The sequence below is a fragment of the Microtus oregoni genome, unplaced genomic scaffold (genome assembly GCF_018167655.1).
Source record: "Microtus oregoni isolate MIOR12 unplaced genomic scaffold, Mior012 000010F_ref0000083, whole genome shotgun sequence".
NCBI classification, from domain to species: Eukaryota; Metazoa; Chordata; class Mammalia; order Rodentia; family Cricetidae; genus Microtus; species Microtus oregoni.
The window spans coordinates 13,920,974-13,938,564 of record NW_024543069.1 but is presented as its reverse complement, the minus strand read 5'-3'; the positions used below and the strand labels follow the sequence as shown (position 1 = coordinate 13,938,564).

Sequence of the window (17,591 nt, the reverse complement as noted above, 5' to 3'; positions counted from 1 at the left end):
TATGCGTAATTAATTTTTGGAATACTCTACCTATTTTTTGTTTATTCTTTTCTCTTTAATTTTCTTCAGATAGAACATTTTCTATGTTTTAAGTATGTTGAGTCATGGTTTGACTTGCCATATGGTTTATTTTAAACAATATTATCAGTTAGCATGATGATAAGAATAAATAATGTGTGGTTTTGAAGAATAGAAAGATGGCTGGATTTAAACATTTATCCAGGTCTTTTGTCTTTCCTTATTGCTTATTTTGTTAATTACCCAGAACTCACACTCAAATGTACAACAGTTAGAATTGTTCCTTTAAGATTTTTACTATTGCTTTATATATTTCTTGGCTGTGTTATTACATGTTACAAATTTGGACTTTTTATTCTTTTGGTGTAGATTGAGCTTGCCATTATGAAGTGTTGACCTCTCTTTATCTCTCTGTGCTCCTCCCTAAACGACTGCTTTGCCAGATGTTGGCAGTTCTTCACTTTTCTTTTTGCTTATGCCTACATATTTTTCCATACTAAACCTTTCTTTGATTTTATTTTTCAATTTCATTGTGAAAGTTGTCTAGTTTTGCTATTTCAGTTTGATCATCTCTTCCTTTTTATTTATATTCTTTAGTTGAATTATATTTATTACTGATATACTTAAATTTAAATTTACTATCTTAGTCTTTATTTTGTTTGTCCATGAATCTATTTTTTTACTTCATTCTTTTAGATTAATTTTATTTAATTTTTTTCCCTATGGGCTTCCCCCATACACACCCTCTTAGGTTTTAAGACTTGGCTTCTCTGTGCAACTGCCATATCTGTCCTGGCACTTGCTCTGTAGACCAAGCTGGTCTCTAACTCACAGAAATCCACCTGCCTCTGCTTCCTGAATGCTGGAATTAAAGGCGTGTGCCCCTCCCTTCTGGCCAAAACTTGCAGTCCTTAGTTATAGTTTGGATGATTGATTTAGAAATTGTCGTATACCCTTGACTTGTTTGTGAATACCAAAAGCTAATACTTATAGTAAGTACATCCTTTTTAGTTTGTCTTTAAAGGACAGTTTGTTGTTTGTTGCATTGAAGCACATGTCCTGTACACCCCTGCACCTCGAACTCCTCGGTTTTCTCTGCAGGTTTTAGTGGAGAAGGCTGATGCCAAGTTGATTCTTTGTCAGTTTTAGTGACTCATGGTTTCAGAGGTCTCATTTCATTGTTGCAGGAAAGGCATGACAGAGCAAAGTATCTCCACAGCCAGGAAACCGGGAAAGGAAGCACCCCTGCTCATTCTTTTTCCTCGTATTGTGTATACCTTGCTTACCTACTTATGGGATGCTAGCACTGAAGTTTAGGGCAATTTTCTTCACTAATCCTTCCTGAAAATGCCCTTAGAGACCCAGAGCTATGTATGCATCACTGATCTCTGTGATCTTCTTAAAGTAAGAGACAATAATTTACTGTGATATTCAGTTTTCAGATTCCTTGATGTAATCTTTGTTCTGTAGAGGTTTGAGTTTCAGCATCTTGCTTTCTAGTTTTCCTTTACCACCAACCCATCGATGTACATCTCCTTTTCCACAGTATACAGGGTGCAGGTCTTTAAAAATTCCCCTCATTATGGCTTTAATTAGGTTCTGATAGTGAGTGGAATTGGATCTGTTTACAGTGTCCTCCTGACATAAAATCTATGCTAGGGTTTATTCAATGTATAATTATTTAATTTTAATTACAGTTTTATTTTATAGCAAATGTTATCTTTATTTGTAGCACTCAACTTAAGGACTGTTTGAAGTACTGAAGCTGTTTTTTGAAAGACAAAATATTAAGGTATCTGTTTTGATTACATGTGTTTAGAACTTATTAGCCAATTAAACTTGAAAAATTGGCTTTTGAGGGCAGTAATTCATTTTATGTAGAGATGTTATGGTTATTCTTCTTATTCTGTAGATATTGAAAGCATTTATCTGGTATAATAGGACATCTTGCTGTCCATTTATTGCTTATATATTGTGTGTTCTAGAGTCCCACATTTTTTACCAAATGGTTCTTTGCTTATAATACATCTCCATATTGGCTTTTGTACTCCAGAGACTTCTAGAGTGATTTATCAGAAAGATACTTATTTAAGGAACTGGGGACAAATAACATCTTAAATGTTAATATAGTTTCCTTTCTCTTTTGTCTGTTAGGCCAGAGTAGGAAATCTTTTTATTTTGATTTGTCATTTATTCTATGATGAGACTGTAAAGATTTGAAAGTAAAGCTACTTAATTGTAAACAAAACTGATCATATGTCTAAGATATGGATCTTATACAAATTTGTGTCACATAATTCTTGTGATTACGAAGAAGTCAGTAGCTTAATCAATTTTGTTTTTAGCTTAATTCTTTTAAAATATGTGTGTGATTTTAAACTATTTTATAATTTAACTCTGCCTGTAGTTTTGCATTTTCTATTTTTTCTTCCATTGTTATTCTTTGGAGTATCTTTTTAATGTGAAGATGATAAGATGAAGAGGTCCACAGTATGAGGATTAAGATAATGAGCATTGTCTTTTAAAGGAAGAAGATCCTGTAATGTTGTATACTGTGGTATTTTAAAACGTATTATTTTGTTTAATTTGATGTATTGGGTGCCTTAATTTATAGGTATGGTTTTGCTACCTTATTTAATACATAATGAGAAACAATGATTGGAAGGTATCCTAGAATGACATGAACTTCTTGATTATATTTGGTGAATAATGAGCAAGATAACTTCGGAGAACTGCAGGCATGTGTTTTCAACAGCAAAGTGTTTATGTCAGATAGCTTTGAAGCTAACAGAATTTTCTTAATTGATAAATTGAGAGTAAAGATTGACAAGGAAGGTGCTGAGGGGAAACTGGGTTTGATAGTAACTGATCAGATGCCTTGCTGGTCACAGTAGCTTTGCTCCAGTGATGATGTGTTTGTCTGGGGACAGTGCCAGTCGACTCTTGCTTTCCTGGGATAGTGCCTTAGCTTCTAGACCTCTGCTTGTCCTCAGCAGGCTTCAGTTGTTGGATGGTAGGTGACGGGTTCTTCCTGTTGAAGCAAACGTGATAGGTCATTTATTTTGTTATTGAGGATTACCTGTGGAGAAGACTTGTTGTTTTTTGTTTTGTTTGTTTTATGTCTTTTTGCACTTTAGATTCTTATTTGCTTTCCTGTTTAATAGAAATAAATACAGCAAAATTTGGGTGAGCCATATGCTAAACTTAAGATTGTAGAGGTTTGGAATCAGAATACTGCTTTATTGCATTAGCTATAGTAGAAGAGAAAAAAACATATTTCCTATGCTTCTGACTCGACTGCTACAAATCCCATTAGTGCACCTTCAGTTGCTGCCCTCTTGATGCTTCCTTTCTCCTGACTGACATGGCTGCTAATGTCCAATTTCCCTAGGTAAATGGTATCTTATGGCAGTTGGCATTACTCTATTTTGCATATAAGGAAACAGGTTGTCAGAGAAGAAATAACTCATTGAGAAAAACCATTATTTGAGGAATTATTCATTTTAACTTAATATTTATCTAATTTTATGTACATTTCTAACACGTATATTTAGTTAAGAGTGCAATGAAAATTTTGCCAAACTGTACCTCAACTATAACCCACAATGCAAACTACTAATGGCTATATATCTTTTCCAGCAGTATTCTTAGAGGCAAAGTAAGCAAACTACATTAAATTATTAGACATTTATTCAAGATATAAAGCTCTTAAAGTCTTTTTAGCGTTGAAAGCAGCTTATCTATCTTTAAAGAAATTCTTGGTTTCTCCCTTCCTCAGCCTAGCCACTGTGTCAGGTGAGAGTGGGAGAACCGGCCCTGCCCTCATCCGCACACACCAAACAGCAGGCTTGGCACCTTGTCTGGGCAGCACACTAGAGCTGACCCCATTGGCAAGGGCGCAGGTGAGCCGGGCTTGTAGGCATGAGAGCCTACAAGCTGCCCATTCCCCTTCCCTCGTATGCCATGGGATGGCAAGGGTAAGGGAAATATGCCTTCCCCCACCCCTTGCCACTTGTGACAGGCAGGAGAACTGACCTGGGGTTGGGCATGAGACTGGAGGAGCCAGCCCTGCCCCTCACCAAGGGCAGCAGTCTGGAGAGCGGCCAGCATCTCTGCTGGGCAAACAGTAGAGCTGGCCCTGGTGGTGTGAGTGAGGGTGAGCTGGACCTAGGGTGTGAGAGCAGGAGAACTGGCCCTCCTCCTTGCTGTCTGCTACATTGGGTGAGCATGGCAGGGCAGTTCTGGGGAGCTCGCCTGGGAAAGCTGGTCCAACATTTACCCCATCTATGAACTGCTGGAGCACTTGAAGTGGCTGGTTCTGCAGATCCAAAGCTGAAGGATCCCCATGACAGAGCAACAACAGGATGTCCAAGAGGAGTCTGAGTGAGGGTCCAGTGTTGAGAGGGTAATGGAAACCAGAGGTCTCAAACATCAATGATTCATTGCAGCAAACACTTATGAACAAAGATGTATGGACTAAAGGGACTGTGTGACTCAGTGAGCCACACTATAGCTTCCATGCTGAGATTTTTATTTTGTTTTTTTGTTTGTTTGTTTCACTTAAATTTTGTTTTGTGGGGAGGCTTCAATAGCAAGGGAATGGGGGGATGAGTGGAATCAGGATGCATGATGTGAAATCCATAAACAATCAATACAAGTTAAGCATTCTTAGTTAGCATACATTAATTCTATGTGCTATATGCATATTATATGCTAGTTAACATATAAATATATACAAACCCAATTATTGATACCTATATAATAATATATGTTAATATATAATTCTGTATTTTAATCTCATTTGTCAATATGACATGTATGCATTTTATGTCATATTTAAAATTAATTTTTTGTACCAATGTCTTGAAGATTTCCTGTTTTCCTCTGATAATATCAGTCTTAAATTTAATTCTTAGATCCATTTCAAATTGAGTTTTGTATAGGGTGAGAGATGGGGCTCTTGTTTAGTTCTTCTGTGTTTAGGTGTCTACCTTTCCAGCACAACCGTTTATTGGAGAGGCTTCTCCATTCTTTAGTGCATATTTTGGGACCTAGTCAAGAATTACTTTGGCTGCCGTTGGTTTTCTTCAGGGATCAGCATTGAGCTCCATTCATTTGTGTGTCTGTTATTCGGGCCTCATACTGTGTTGCTGACTCTGAGTGTATAGTGGAGCTATTTCTTAAATTCCGGTATTGCGATGTCTCTAGCTTTGTTCAGCAGTTCAGATTTTTTGTATTTCCACATTAACTGTTAGGATTTCTTTTATAGCTTCATGAAGAAAGCTGTTGGCATTTTGACAGGGATTATATTGAATTTGTAAATTGCTTTGGAAAGCTATGGATGTTTTAACTATTAATTCTTTCAATACTTGAACATGGGAAAAATTTCAGTGTTTTTATGTCTTTCATTACTTTTGTTAAGATTTTGTAACATTTATTGTAGAATTCTTTAACTTCTTTGGTTAAATTTGTTTCTGGGCTTTTATTTTATAGCTATTGTTATGAGCTTATGCTCCTGATTTTCTCATCTCTCTGGTGTATTAAATGCTGCTGAGTTGGCTAGATAGAAAGCTCAGTAGTAGAGCATTTTCCTAACGTCAGTGACACCTAGGTTTGATTCCCAGGACCACCAAAAATAAAACTAAAACGCTACTGAGACATTTTGATTGGTTTTAAGAGAGGATCTTGCTACGATAGCCCTAGAACTCATTGAGTAGCAAGGCTCACCTCCATCTACTGATCACTTGTCTTGACTTCCCAAGCACTGGAATTACAGGTTTGTGCCATCATGCCTGGTTGCAATGAGTTTTGTATGTTGGCTTTGTATCCTGCAACATTACTGATATTATTTTATTAGTTCTAATAATCTTTTGGTGAAGTTTTTAGGATTTTCTGCAGATAGTATTGGATCATCTACAAATTAGGATAGTTTGACTTCATCCCTTTCTTGTTATATTTCCTTTATTTTGTTTTCATGCTTAACTGGTTAAAACAAGACTTCTGGCACTGAAAGTCCTGATAGTAAACACTTTTCACGATGCCCGCTACGACTGTGGCTAGATTCCATAATTGTAATTGAGTCATTATGAGATGCAGATTCTGATCTCATTATCTACCACTCTGTCTTGAGTCTCATTCAACATACTGTTTTTCAGATTATTTCAGTTCTAGAATTTCTATTTTTTATTTTCCTGAGGGTTTTTGTTGTTGTTGTTGGCTTTTTACTGAGATTGCTTAGTTTTCTACTCATTGTAAGCATGGTTATAAGTACTACTTTAAAATCTTTGTCTGCTAATTCAAGCATCTGCCCTACTGTAGAGTCCATGCACTTCCACTGCACTGTTTCCTCTCTGCACCCCTACTGTAGAGTCCATGCGCATCCACTGCACTGTTTCCTCTCTGCACCCCAACTGTAGAGTCCATGAGTCCACGCGCATCCACTGCACTGTTTCCTCTCTGCACCCCTACTGTAGAGTCCATGCGCATCCACTGCACTGTTTCCTCTCTGCACCCCAACTGTAGAGTCCATGAGTCCACGCGCATCCACTGCACTGTTTCCTCTCTGCACCCCTACTGTAGAGTCCATGCGCATCCACTGCACTGTTTCCTCTCTGCACCCCAACTGTAGAGTCCATGAGTCCACGCGCACCCACTGCACTGTTTACTCTCTCCACCCCTACTGTAGAGTCCATGAGTCCACGCGCATCCACTGCACTGTTTCCTCTCTGCACCCCAAGAATGGAGCACATTTTATGTATTTGTTTGTCTATATAGCATATAAAAAAATCTATCCTGGGCATGATGAGTATCATGCTGGTAATACTGTTGTGTTCTTCTCAGTAATGTGATCTTAAGTCTTTATTTCAGCAGGATATTAACTTGATTTGAGGTTGCAGAGGTCTGTGTTTATGTGCACAGCTGAAATTTTGGGTTCATGCTTTCATCCTTAGCGGTTTGGAGTTTGCTGTTCTTGATTTGAGTTTCAAACAGAGCTTTGAAAATAGTTTACATAAATTTTTTTTGATATCACAGAGTTGAGCATGTAGCTTAGTGGCTTAGCACTTATCTCAAATTCTGGGATATAATTTTTGACTTTTTCTTACAGAATTCACCTTTTATTGTCTGTGTTGCCAGTTGGTCCTTGGTGGGTTTTCTAATCTGAAAATTTTTGGTTGGAGTTTATCTGTTCTGGGTGCAGTCTTGAGTTTACCTGAAGAGTGGCAGCTTTCTCATTGCTGTTCACTTTTCCAATATGTGTCCCATCCCACTCCCAGCAAACTCTTGCTTTTGGTCACTTTCCTGTGCCTTATTATAGTGTTAGTTATCTGTAGGATTCTGAGTCTGCTAGAGGAATTCTCTCAATACTCTGACGAGGACCTGAATTCACTCCTCTTAGCCCTGATGTATCACTTTATATGGTTCGCGCGATGGAGTGGGTTAGTGGTCTTACTCGCACATTGAGAAAATAGAAGGGGCAGTGAGCAGATAAAAGAGAGTCTAAGGATAATGAAAACCCTGTTTTTACAGATTATGTTAAATACATTTAATTTGTTCTATTGTTTGAGGAGACCTAAGACCTTATTTGAATTTTGAAGACTTGGCCTTGTTTGCCTCTTCCTTGTTCCCTTGTGGTGCTGTTTATCTGTACTTCTAGTGTCTCAGGAGCCCGAGGCACACTGGTTGTTGGAACTTGGAAGTTCAAGACTAGTCTGAGTAAAACAGGCAAAAACATCCAAAGACAACAACAAAACAAACTTTTTACTTGCTAACACCTTTGTGTATGTGTATTGAGGTGCACTCACCTGTGTTAGCACTTGTGCAGGCTGGAAGCTCATGTAGGATATCTTCCTCAGTCTCTTTTCCACCTTACTTTTGAGAGAGAAACTCTCATTGATTTTAGAGCTCACCATTTTGGCTAAGTCAGTCAGCAAGCAGGGTGTCAGAATCTGCCACAGTCCACCTGTCTCCACCGTCAACACTGAAGTTACACATGGTGGCCACCATGCCCAGCTTCTTATGTGAGTGCTGGGGATGCAAATTCTGGGCCTCATGCTCTCACGGCCAGTGCTTTGCCCACTGAGTCATACTCCTAGCGCCTATTTTGCTAACATTTTTCTCCTTAACATGAAGTTATTTTTATTTATAAAGTTTAGGTACATAGCATGTTGTGTCTAAAGTCATATGTTGTACATAAAGTCAGATGATTAGTTAAATTATATATCTATAATCACACATTTCTTTGTTTCTCCACCCATACACCTGAAGATACTTCCTCAGAAAATGTATACTGTAGAAGTTATTAACTAATTATAGTTATTAAGATTATATTCTTAATTTTTATTCAACTTACATGACAGTCTTTTATCCTATTTCTTTTTCTAGCATTTTAATTGAACCTTAATTTCCTTCAAAATCATCATCATTTTTATATCATCATAGAATTTTAAGTGAGTGTGATCATGTGTATGTTATCCTTCATATACTTCCATTGCACAATTAATTTTTGGCTCTAGAGTTGAAACTAAGTACTTTAAAGTAATTTCAAAGGTCAATTGCTTATTTAATCCAAGGCAGACTAAATCTATTTAATAAAATCTGTTCACTGTAGGTCCAGGTCAAGACCTCGTCCACGTTCCCATAGTCGAAGCAGTGAGAGATCCAGCCATAGAAGAACTCGTAGTAGGTCTAGGGACCGAGAACGACGCAAAGCACGGGACAAAGAGAAGCGGGACCAGGAGAAGGACAAAGGCAAGGACAAAGAAGGACACAGCATCAAACGGTGAGTTGATAAGAGCTGCTGGAGTGAAGATTAGTAATGCCACAGCAGTGTGCAGACTAAACTTTCTCTCTGAGCTGCTTCCTGTTCCTGCCCTTGTGGGTAAATTCCTTTAAGAGGAAAAGAAGGTAAGGGCTTGCCAGTATCTTGCATGGTTCTTGAAGTTTTTATTCTCTAAAAATTTATTAAGTTAATTTTAATAACAACATGTAACTCTTCTTACATTCTTTTCTGTTCTTTTTGTCTCTACCTAACTTTTTTAAAAAGATTTTTTAAAATTTAAATTAAATGTGTTGATATGGGGAATGAGCATATCTTAGTAGGGTTTCTATTGCTGTGAAGAGATACCATGACCACAGCAACTCTTATCAAAAAAAAAAATTAATTGAGTTGGTGGCTTGTAATTTCAGAGGTTCAGTCCATTATCATTATGGCTGGGAGCATGGAGACATGCAGGCAAACATGGTACTGGAGGAGTAACTGAGAGTCCTACATCTTGCAGGCAAAAGGAAGTCATCTGAAACGTGTGGTATCCTGAGCATAGGAGGCCTCAAAGCCCAGCCCCATAGTGACATGCTTTCTCAACAAGGCCATTCCTACAAAGCTCCACCTCCTGATAGTGTCGCTCCCTATGAGATTATAGGTGCCAGTTACATTCAAACTACAACAGTGCACATGTGTTCTGGTTCCTAAGGAGGCCAGGAAGGGAGCATGTAATAATCTGTAACTGGAATTACTGGCCTCTGGGAGCTGGGAACTGAACTCAGGTCATCTCCTAGACTTTCCAGTTCTCTTAACTCCTGTGCTGTACTCTGCATCTTCTGTTCTCAGCTTTTATGTCACATTCACAGTGCTGATATGAAGCCCTGTCTGGACTGCTGGCTTTTGTTTACTTTTTGAAATGTTAACCTTGTGACAAAAGTTTAAAAAGATGTAACTTTTTCTTGACCATTCCACAACTATCCTAGGAAAATTCAAATTCTAGTTTTAGAACATTATAAGAAAAGAGATAGGGGTTAGATGTTATATAATTTCTCTTCTCATTGCTATGTCAAAACAGCTGAGAAAAGCATCTTTAGAAAGGAAGGTTCTTTTGGGTCACAGTTAAAGGCTCAGGCCATCGTTGTGGAGGAGGCCATGGTGTCAGAAACTCGAGGCAGCTGGTCACAAAGCCTTCTAGTAAGGGTGCAAATAGAGGTGAATGCTGATCCTCAGCTCAGTTTCTCCTGCTTCTTCTGTCTGGGACTGCAGACCACGGAATGGTGCCACCCACTCTTTCTCCTCGCAACGCTCTCCCACGTTGCTGACTGCTTCCTTAACTGTCGTTATTAAATTGTATGTCTGTACAACATACTGAGCCCCGCTAGTGTTGCTCCTATGTACACGTGTCCAGGACTGAATGTTTGGAATTGGACAACCTATGTGGAAGCTTATCCCTGGAAAAGATTGATCTTCCCTCTCTTAGCAGCCAGTGACTGTAATTCTTCATCAAGGTTGAAATCTTGTGGAATTTCCCTTTCCATGTAGGCATGTCAACTTAATGTTGTCATTATGCAAACCTTGTATGGGCAGCCATATTGTTGAGATTCTTTTGTTCAGCTTCCCTCTCATATGTGGAAGATATCAGAAGACATCTCAGAGTAGGGCTCCAGTCCTTCCTGACACTCTTCCACAATATTCTGTGAGGCTTAGGTGGAATAATTGAGTTGCAGATGTATCATTCGGGGTTTGATACGCTATCATCTCTTACCCTCTGAATTTTGGCTACTGTGGATCTCTGTAGTGGTCTCCGTATAGGGGTGAGGACCACACTTAATTGTAGGTATATTTGGAATAAAATTAGAAATTAAATTAGTTAAGGAAAATGGCAATAATAGATTTTCTTCTGAGGTCTAATCATCTGGCCACTGTTAGCTTACTAGTTTTAGAGTACCATATATGTATTTCTTCCTGTTGAACAAGACTTGAATCCAATGAGACCCTTGTTGGTCACCCCCACGATCAAAATACCATTATTGTTTCACTAGGGGTATCTTGCCACTTATATCTCAAACTGTTACTGAGAGACAATACTCAGAAATTTGTAATATCACAGGGCCTCATATGCAGCTTGGTGTGATGATGCTGAACTTATGCATCCCAGCATCACTCATGGATTAGTATTTTAGGTTTCTGTACCAACATCCTCATCCATGTGCAATAATATATAGTTAACTGCTTTAGAACATCTTTCAGAGCATTTTAGAAAATTGTGTATGAATAAGTAAATAGCCACCATTCTACTGTTCTGAAATCATAGTGCCATCTTCAAGAATAGAATATAAATGGACTTAATTTAAGTCCATCGTCAATCATTATTTAAATCACTATGCAGAAGAAGAAGAATTGCTTTTGTAGTGGTTGTTGAATACTGATGTATTTCCAATGTCTCATCTCCCCAGCCCAACAAAGTCCTATGTTAGATATTTGGAGATTTGGTACAGTATTGTTAGGACAAGAGATCTTTTAAAAGGTAGCTAAGCCAGAAAACTTAGCTTTATTAAGTGAATTAATATTATTATAGCAGAGTTGGATTTGTTACCGAAGTGGTGGATTTCTTTTGAAGTATTTTCTTGACTTCTGTTTACCTTTCTCCACGAAATAGCAAAGAAAGCCTTTTCAGAAGCCAGCCAGCCATATTTGTCTGCCTGGCCTCCAACCTCCATGTAGTGTGTTTCTGTTCATTGTAAAGGATCAGGTGTGAGGTATTGTGTTGCAGCTGCACAGAATAGAGCAAGCCATCAACTACAATACTGTCATGTTAATTTGAGTCTAGTTAGAATTCAGGCAGAACAGTTAGTTTTTCTAAGCAGGACCTGCTCTCTAGAGGGTTTTCACCATTGTTTCCTTACTAGTGCCTCAGTAGACAAGATATTGTTCTAGTTTATGCATTAAGATTTCTGGAATATTTTGCTCAGACATTTGGACTTATTTATACATTCTAATGATATAACTTCCTGAACTTTATACTTTCTGAGAAAGTTAAGTATTGCCCTCTGATTATACGATTGATTCTTCTGTGAAATGGGGATTTGGTACTTTAAAAGCTGTAAGTATAGAAGCCTGTATAAGAGTACTATTACAATGTAATAATCATAACTTGGGGGTATAAGGGTTGCATCTACCTTGGCATCCTTCCAGTGTTTGCACCTTTGAGTTCCATGTGTAATTCCTGATGAGAACGTATTTTCTTCCCTCTCCCTGATGTTTGGCAGAGGATGTTGGAAGTGATTTGGGAAAGCTGGACTCTGAGTTTTGACAGCAGTTGCGTACTTACAAAGCCTGTCATGTTTTTCCTTACCTCTTACTTCTTTATGCAGCAGGAAGTCACTTATGCTAATTTACTCCAATTTGCATATAGGTTATAGAGTTCTGGGGTGCAGAGCATGCTTAGAACTCCTTTTAAGTGTCTGTTCGGATCAAAGCAGGGCTGTGTGATAGCTGTTGTCTGACACCAAGCTGTGTGGTGTTGTTTTCATTAAACATTTATCACACTTCCAGTGTGACAGCAGGCAACTTTGTGCCAAGATAACATGTTTTCATGCAAAATTTATTGAAAAAGATGAGACTTTGTAAAAAGATCTTGTTGCCTTTCACCAGTGGCGAAGGGTAAATGTTTGGTTAGAAAGTAGTATACCTTGAACACGTGTCATCGTGACAGAAGGAACTTCACACTGGCAGTTTTGTTAAGTGGGCAAATAGATCTATCTTTAAAGAAATGTGTGTATTTTTCTCTTTCAAATGAAAGGTTTTGTGATTTTCTTGTTTATTGGTTTTCACAGCTATGGCCTATTATTGGGTATATGTTTATGTTATAATGAAACAGCACCACCCTGTTACCATTATGTAAGTTTGAGTGTTAGGTTTAATTCAACTAAACAACTTGTCAGTTTTTCAAAAAGATGAGGTCAGGAAAGGGAACATATTATGGCACAAAAGCCAAAATCGATAAAAGCTTCATTAGTTCTCCCTTGGGCCAACACCTTTCTCTTGTTCATTATATCAGTATAGTTCGATTATTACATAGTTTCTAAAATGAAATTTGACATGAATTATGCCTGATGAAGGTTTTAATGGCAGAAATTTGTGTGTGTGTGTGTTTATTAAGATGATTGCCTGGCCATGGAAAGCCTTAAAACAGTGCTTCTCAACCGTCCTAATCCTGTGGCCCTTTAATGCAGTTCCTCATGTTGGGGCCTGTGGGCATATATACATGGGATATTTTCTTGACCCTTGCAGAAGGGCCCAGCCCACAGTAGGCAGTGTCACCACTGGACAGAGAGTCCTGGATTGGTATTAGAAAGTAAACTGAGCAAGTCATGGGGAGCCAACCATAAGCAGTGGTTCCCCATGGTCTCTGCTTCAGTTCCTGCCTCTAGGTTCCTTCCTTAAGTTTCTAGCTTGTCTTTCCTCAGTGATGGTATACCAAGAATAAGCCGAATACACCTTTTCCTTTCTCACATTGGTTTTGCTCAGTGTTTTATCATAGCAGCAGAAGGCAAACTAGGACTATACTTTGTCCTCACTGCTGGGTCTTCATGAAGGTTGCCTCTGCAGCGTGAAATACTTTTTACTCTGCCTTTCTCATTCCAATTAATCTTTTAGATGTTAATTCATTCAGAAAATATTTCCTGCTTCTTAAGCGTAAACTAAGTAACCTTTTTGTTAGCTATGACTAGAGTTTTGCCAACTCTAAAGAGAATTTTATAATTCTTTAACTAGACCAAAATTGTATTTATTTAGAGCATAGTAAGTATACATTTATATAATGAGCAGTAGATTATTTTAGATGCTGTTTCTAGATAAATGAAGTAAGGATTTAAACACTTTTGAATGATATGATTTGTAACATGAATGGTGCCGGGCCTGCTTGTTTGTGTTTTCTGTCCCACCCCGTACCCCACAACTGTTTAGCCCCAAAGAAAATCACACATAAGTCTCCATAAATTATAAGCTGATTGGCCCATTAGTTCTAGCCTCTCATTGGCTAACTCTCACATCTTGATTAACCCATTTTTCTGATCTATGTTAGCCATGTGGCTCAGTACCTTTTTAGTGGTTGTAGATCACATCCTGCTGCTTCCGTGGTCTGGGCAACGAGTGGGAGGAATCAACTTCCTCCTTCCCAGAATTGTCCTGTTCTCATTACATCATTTCTACTTCCTGTCTGGTTTTCCTGCCTATATTTCCGACCTGGCCAATCAGCGTTTATTTAAAACATGATTGACAGAATACAAACAATTCTCCTGCACCAATGATTAACTTGTTATATTACTTTCATTTATTTTCCATGCCTTATTACTCTGGCTGGGACTCCCAATTCTGTTCTTTCTCTCTCTTTTATTTTTATATCCTGTTTTATTTTTATTAGTGTCTATAATCAGTGTAAGCATAGGCCATGTGTTGTTGGGGTGTTCTTGCTGACCAGCTCGAGTTACAGAAAGTTGTGAGCTGTCTGATATGGATGATTGTAGGGATAAGTCCCGCCCCTTAGGGGGCGTGTTCGCCTCGGGCTAATATTGGCCTGTAAATTTGGCAAGCGTGCTCCCAGCCGCCCCTTTTCTGCTTTCCTGGTCTCCGCGGGAAAGGTGGTTCTGTAAGTCTATTTCACCATTATAGCTATATATATTTTTACAATCTGTCTGCATTCGTTTACGCCTTTACAGATGATGAGACCCGAACTCAGCTCCTCTGCAATTGTAGCAAGTGCTCATAGCTGCTGAGCCTTCTCTTCACATCAACCCCTTCCCTCCCATTTCTCTTCACTGTGAATGGTGATCAGTGTCTTTTGCTTTGTTCCTAATTTTGGGGGTAAACTTTCAGTTTTTCATCATGATGAAAGATATAGCCGTAATCTTTTTCTTGATATCCTGTGTTAACTACTTTTCTACAACTGTGACCTAACACATAAAAGAATAAGTTAAAGGAGGAAAAGAGTCAGCTTTCGGCTCATCCTTTCAGAGATCCGTGGTTAATTGGCCCACAAAGCAGAACAAAAAAAAAGTGTATGGAAGAGGAAGTTCTTCACTTTCTGGTAGACAGAAAGGAGGGAGAAAGAGAACTAGGCATTGGGTTTAGCCTTTCCCGTGACTACTTCCTCTACCTGGCCTATTCCAATAGTAGGATACCTGTACAAATAACATCACTAGGCGCATACCATACGTTCACGCATGAATCTGTGGAAGGTATTTCCTTTGAACACTGAAGAAGTTTCTTCATGTTTGTACTTTGCTGAGCATGTGTATTTTGTAATGGATGCTGATAGTGTCAACTGTATTTCTTGCAAGAACAACCTTGTACCTTTTTTCTCTCAGCTGTTGATCTGATCCATTTGTTCCTTTACTTTTGAATAGTGAATCATCCTTGCATTGCTGGGATAAACTTTGACTGGGATGCATTCTTCTGATGTGTTGCTAGATTCAGTTTGCTCATTTATTTCTGTATTCTTTATTTGGTTTGTTATCAAAGTATGCTTATCTCATAAAATAAGGTGAAAAGTATTCATTTTTGAAAGATTATCTAGAATTAATAATTTCTTTTAAAATGTTAGATGGGTTTAGCAAATAGAACCATTAGTATGGTTCTTTCTGTAGATAGGGGTTTCAGATGATCTATTTTCGTTATGTTAGTATGGCAGTTTTGTGTGATCAAAGAACTGGTTTGTTTCATTCAAACTACAGAGAACTTCCCAGTCTTCTTATATGCTTTTACTGTGCTCTCCTATCTTGATTTTTTTTAACTATTGCTAGAGGACTTGTGAATTCACTGACTTTTTTGTATTTTTTATTTATTTAATAGATTGCTATGCTTTATTGTTTTTCATTTATTTTGTTTTGTATTTTTATTTCTGAACGTAGATTATTGACTTGACTTCATTATTTTCTAAAGCAGCATTTGATATTATCAATGCCCTCCTAGGCATAGCTTTAGCTGCTTCTCCCAAATTAGCACTAATTTTGCTACATCATAACAATTCTCGTAGTCTCGTATATCATTCCATCTAAAATATTTCTATTTTTGCTGTAATTTCCCTTTTATTATGTAAATTATTTAAATGTGAGATAATAGATTTCTATGTCTTTATTATTGACTTCTGGTTTTATTCCATTATGATAAAAACTATTGTATGACCAGTTCTTACAAATGACCACAGGTTTCCTTTATGAATCAGGACATGGTCAGTCCCATTGAGCATTCCACAATTTTATGCACTAATTAGGTTATTTGTTGTATAAATGGAAGATCAAGTCATGGTGGCATTTTCTTTTGTTTATCTCCTGACTCATTTCTGTGCACGCCCCAACAGTTACTAATAGATGCTTTGAATTCTCTACTTGTCCCTTAAATCTCTTTTTTTCTTTTAGTTTTAGGTTTTGGTATTTGGATTTTTGAGCATTCCATTGCAGGAAGAGGTTACTTGCCTTATATACATTTAAGTTTGTATCTTCTAGGTTATTTGAATTTTCATTTCCTTAGTAATTTTGTTGATTCAAAATGTGTATTGCCTGTATTAATATAGCTACTCGTAATGTTTTTGATCAATTCGCACATTGTCTATTGTCATTGTCCATCTTTTATCATGCCTTTTATATATTGTTTGAAATTAGTTTCTTGTATATAGATGTGTATATTATTTTTAACCCAGTCTGATAATCCCTCTCATTTACTTAATATAGGTAGTCATAGGCTAGTTGTAGTCAAAATAAAGGTATACTAATAATGTTATATATGTTCCTATAAATACGTAAATATTCTAAAATAAAAATTAAATAATACTTCTGCTCTCTAGCATTTCTGATAATGAATAGTCAGTCTCCAGGATGTCTTAGTGAGAAAGAGTTGATCCAAGTTATGTTGATTACCATTACTGGAATAGGAATTTTCATCTTATTCCTGTATACTAGAGTATCAGAAAAACAAATTTCTTATCCTTCTTTCTTTTTATTATTTAAAGTAAATTAAGACACATTCCTTTAAGGCTTTGCTATTCATCATAAAAAGTCTTGTCTCTTCCTTTTGCTTTTATGTGTTTCTGAAACAGTGCTTCTTCTTCTGGTGTATGTCTTTCTGTCCTGAATTCATCATTCATGTCCACATAGTCCAGAACTCAAGTGGTACAGCTAAGAGGTGAAAAGTATCCTGGTAGTCAGGAGCCGAGGAATAGCCCAGTCACACCACACAACAAACCTCACACAAGAGATTTATTGGGAAAGACAGAAGAGGGTGGCTGTCTTTGCTCAGATGAGAAGCAGCAAAGAACTGTGCTTGACCAGGCTTTACATAGTGTTGGGGAGGAGCTTTCCAGGGTTACCTGAGATCGGAGAGATTATATGACCTGATCTTGGTAATTTCTGCCTTCCCAGTGCTGGGATTAAAGCACCCACTGCACCTAGCTCTAAGGTTTCCTTTAGTTTCTTTGCACAAGTTGGAATTTTAGCTGAGTGGGTCTTGCCCTGAGGTCACCACTCCTCCATTTCTTAATCTGTTTATCTCCTTGAACACAAGATTTAGTTCCATTCCACTTTTTGGCGTTCCTTTTCTCCTTAAATTTTACATTTTGTAATTTACCCTGTTCAACTTGCTCCTTTTCATTATAATTCTTCATTAGAGTTACCATTAATAACTACACAACAGAATCTATACTAGGCCGTTTTGAGATTTCTTCTGCCAAGGGAATTAATCCAAAACTTGTCAGTTTAGCCTTAGGCAAACTTCTTTGACAAGGGCAAAATGCAACCACTTTCTTCACCGAAATACC

General features: G+C 37.7%; 1 protein-coding gene across 1 annotated transcript in view; it reads left to right on the top strand.

Annotated features, from left to right (window-relative positions):
• The window catches only part of Rsrc1 (arginine and serine rich coiled-coil 1), a 275,985-nt gene that overhangs the window by 68,639 nt on the left and 189,755 nt on the right, over positions 1 to 17,591 (top strand). Inside the window, exon 4 of the mRNA XM_041659536.1 lies at positions 8,627 to 8,797. Within this exon, the coding sequence (XP_041515470.1) occupies positions 8,627 to 8,797 (171 nt within the window). The remainder of the gene's footprint in view (positions 1 to 8,626; positions 8,798 to 17,591) is intronic.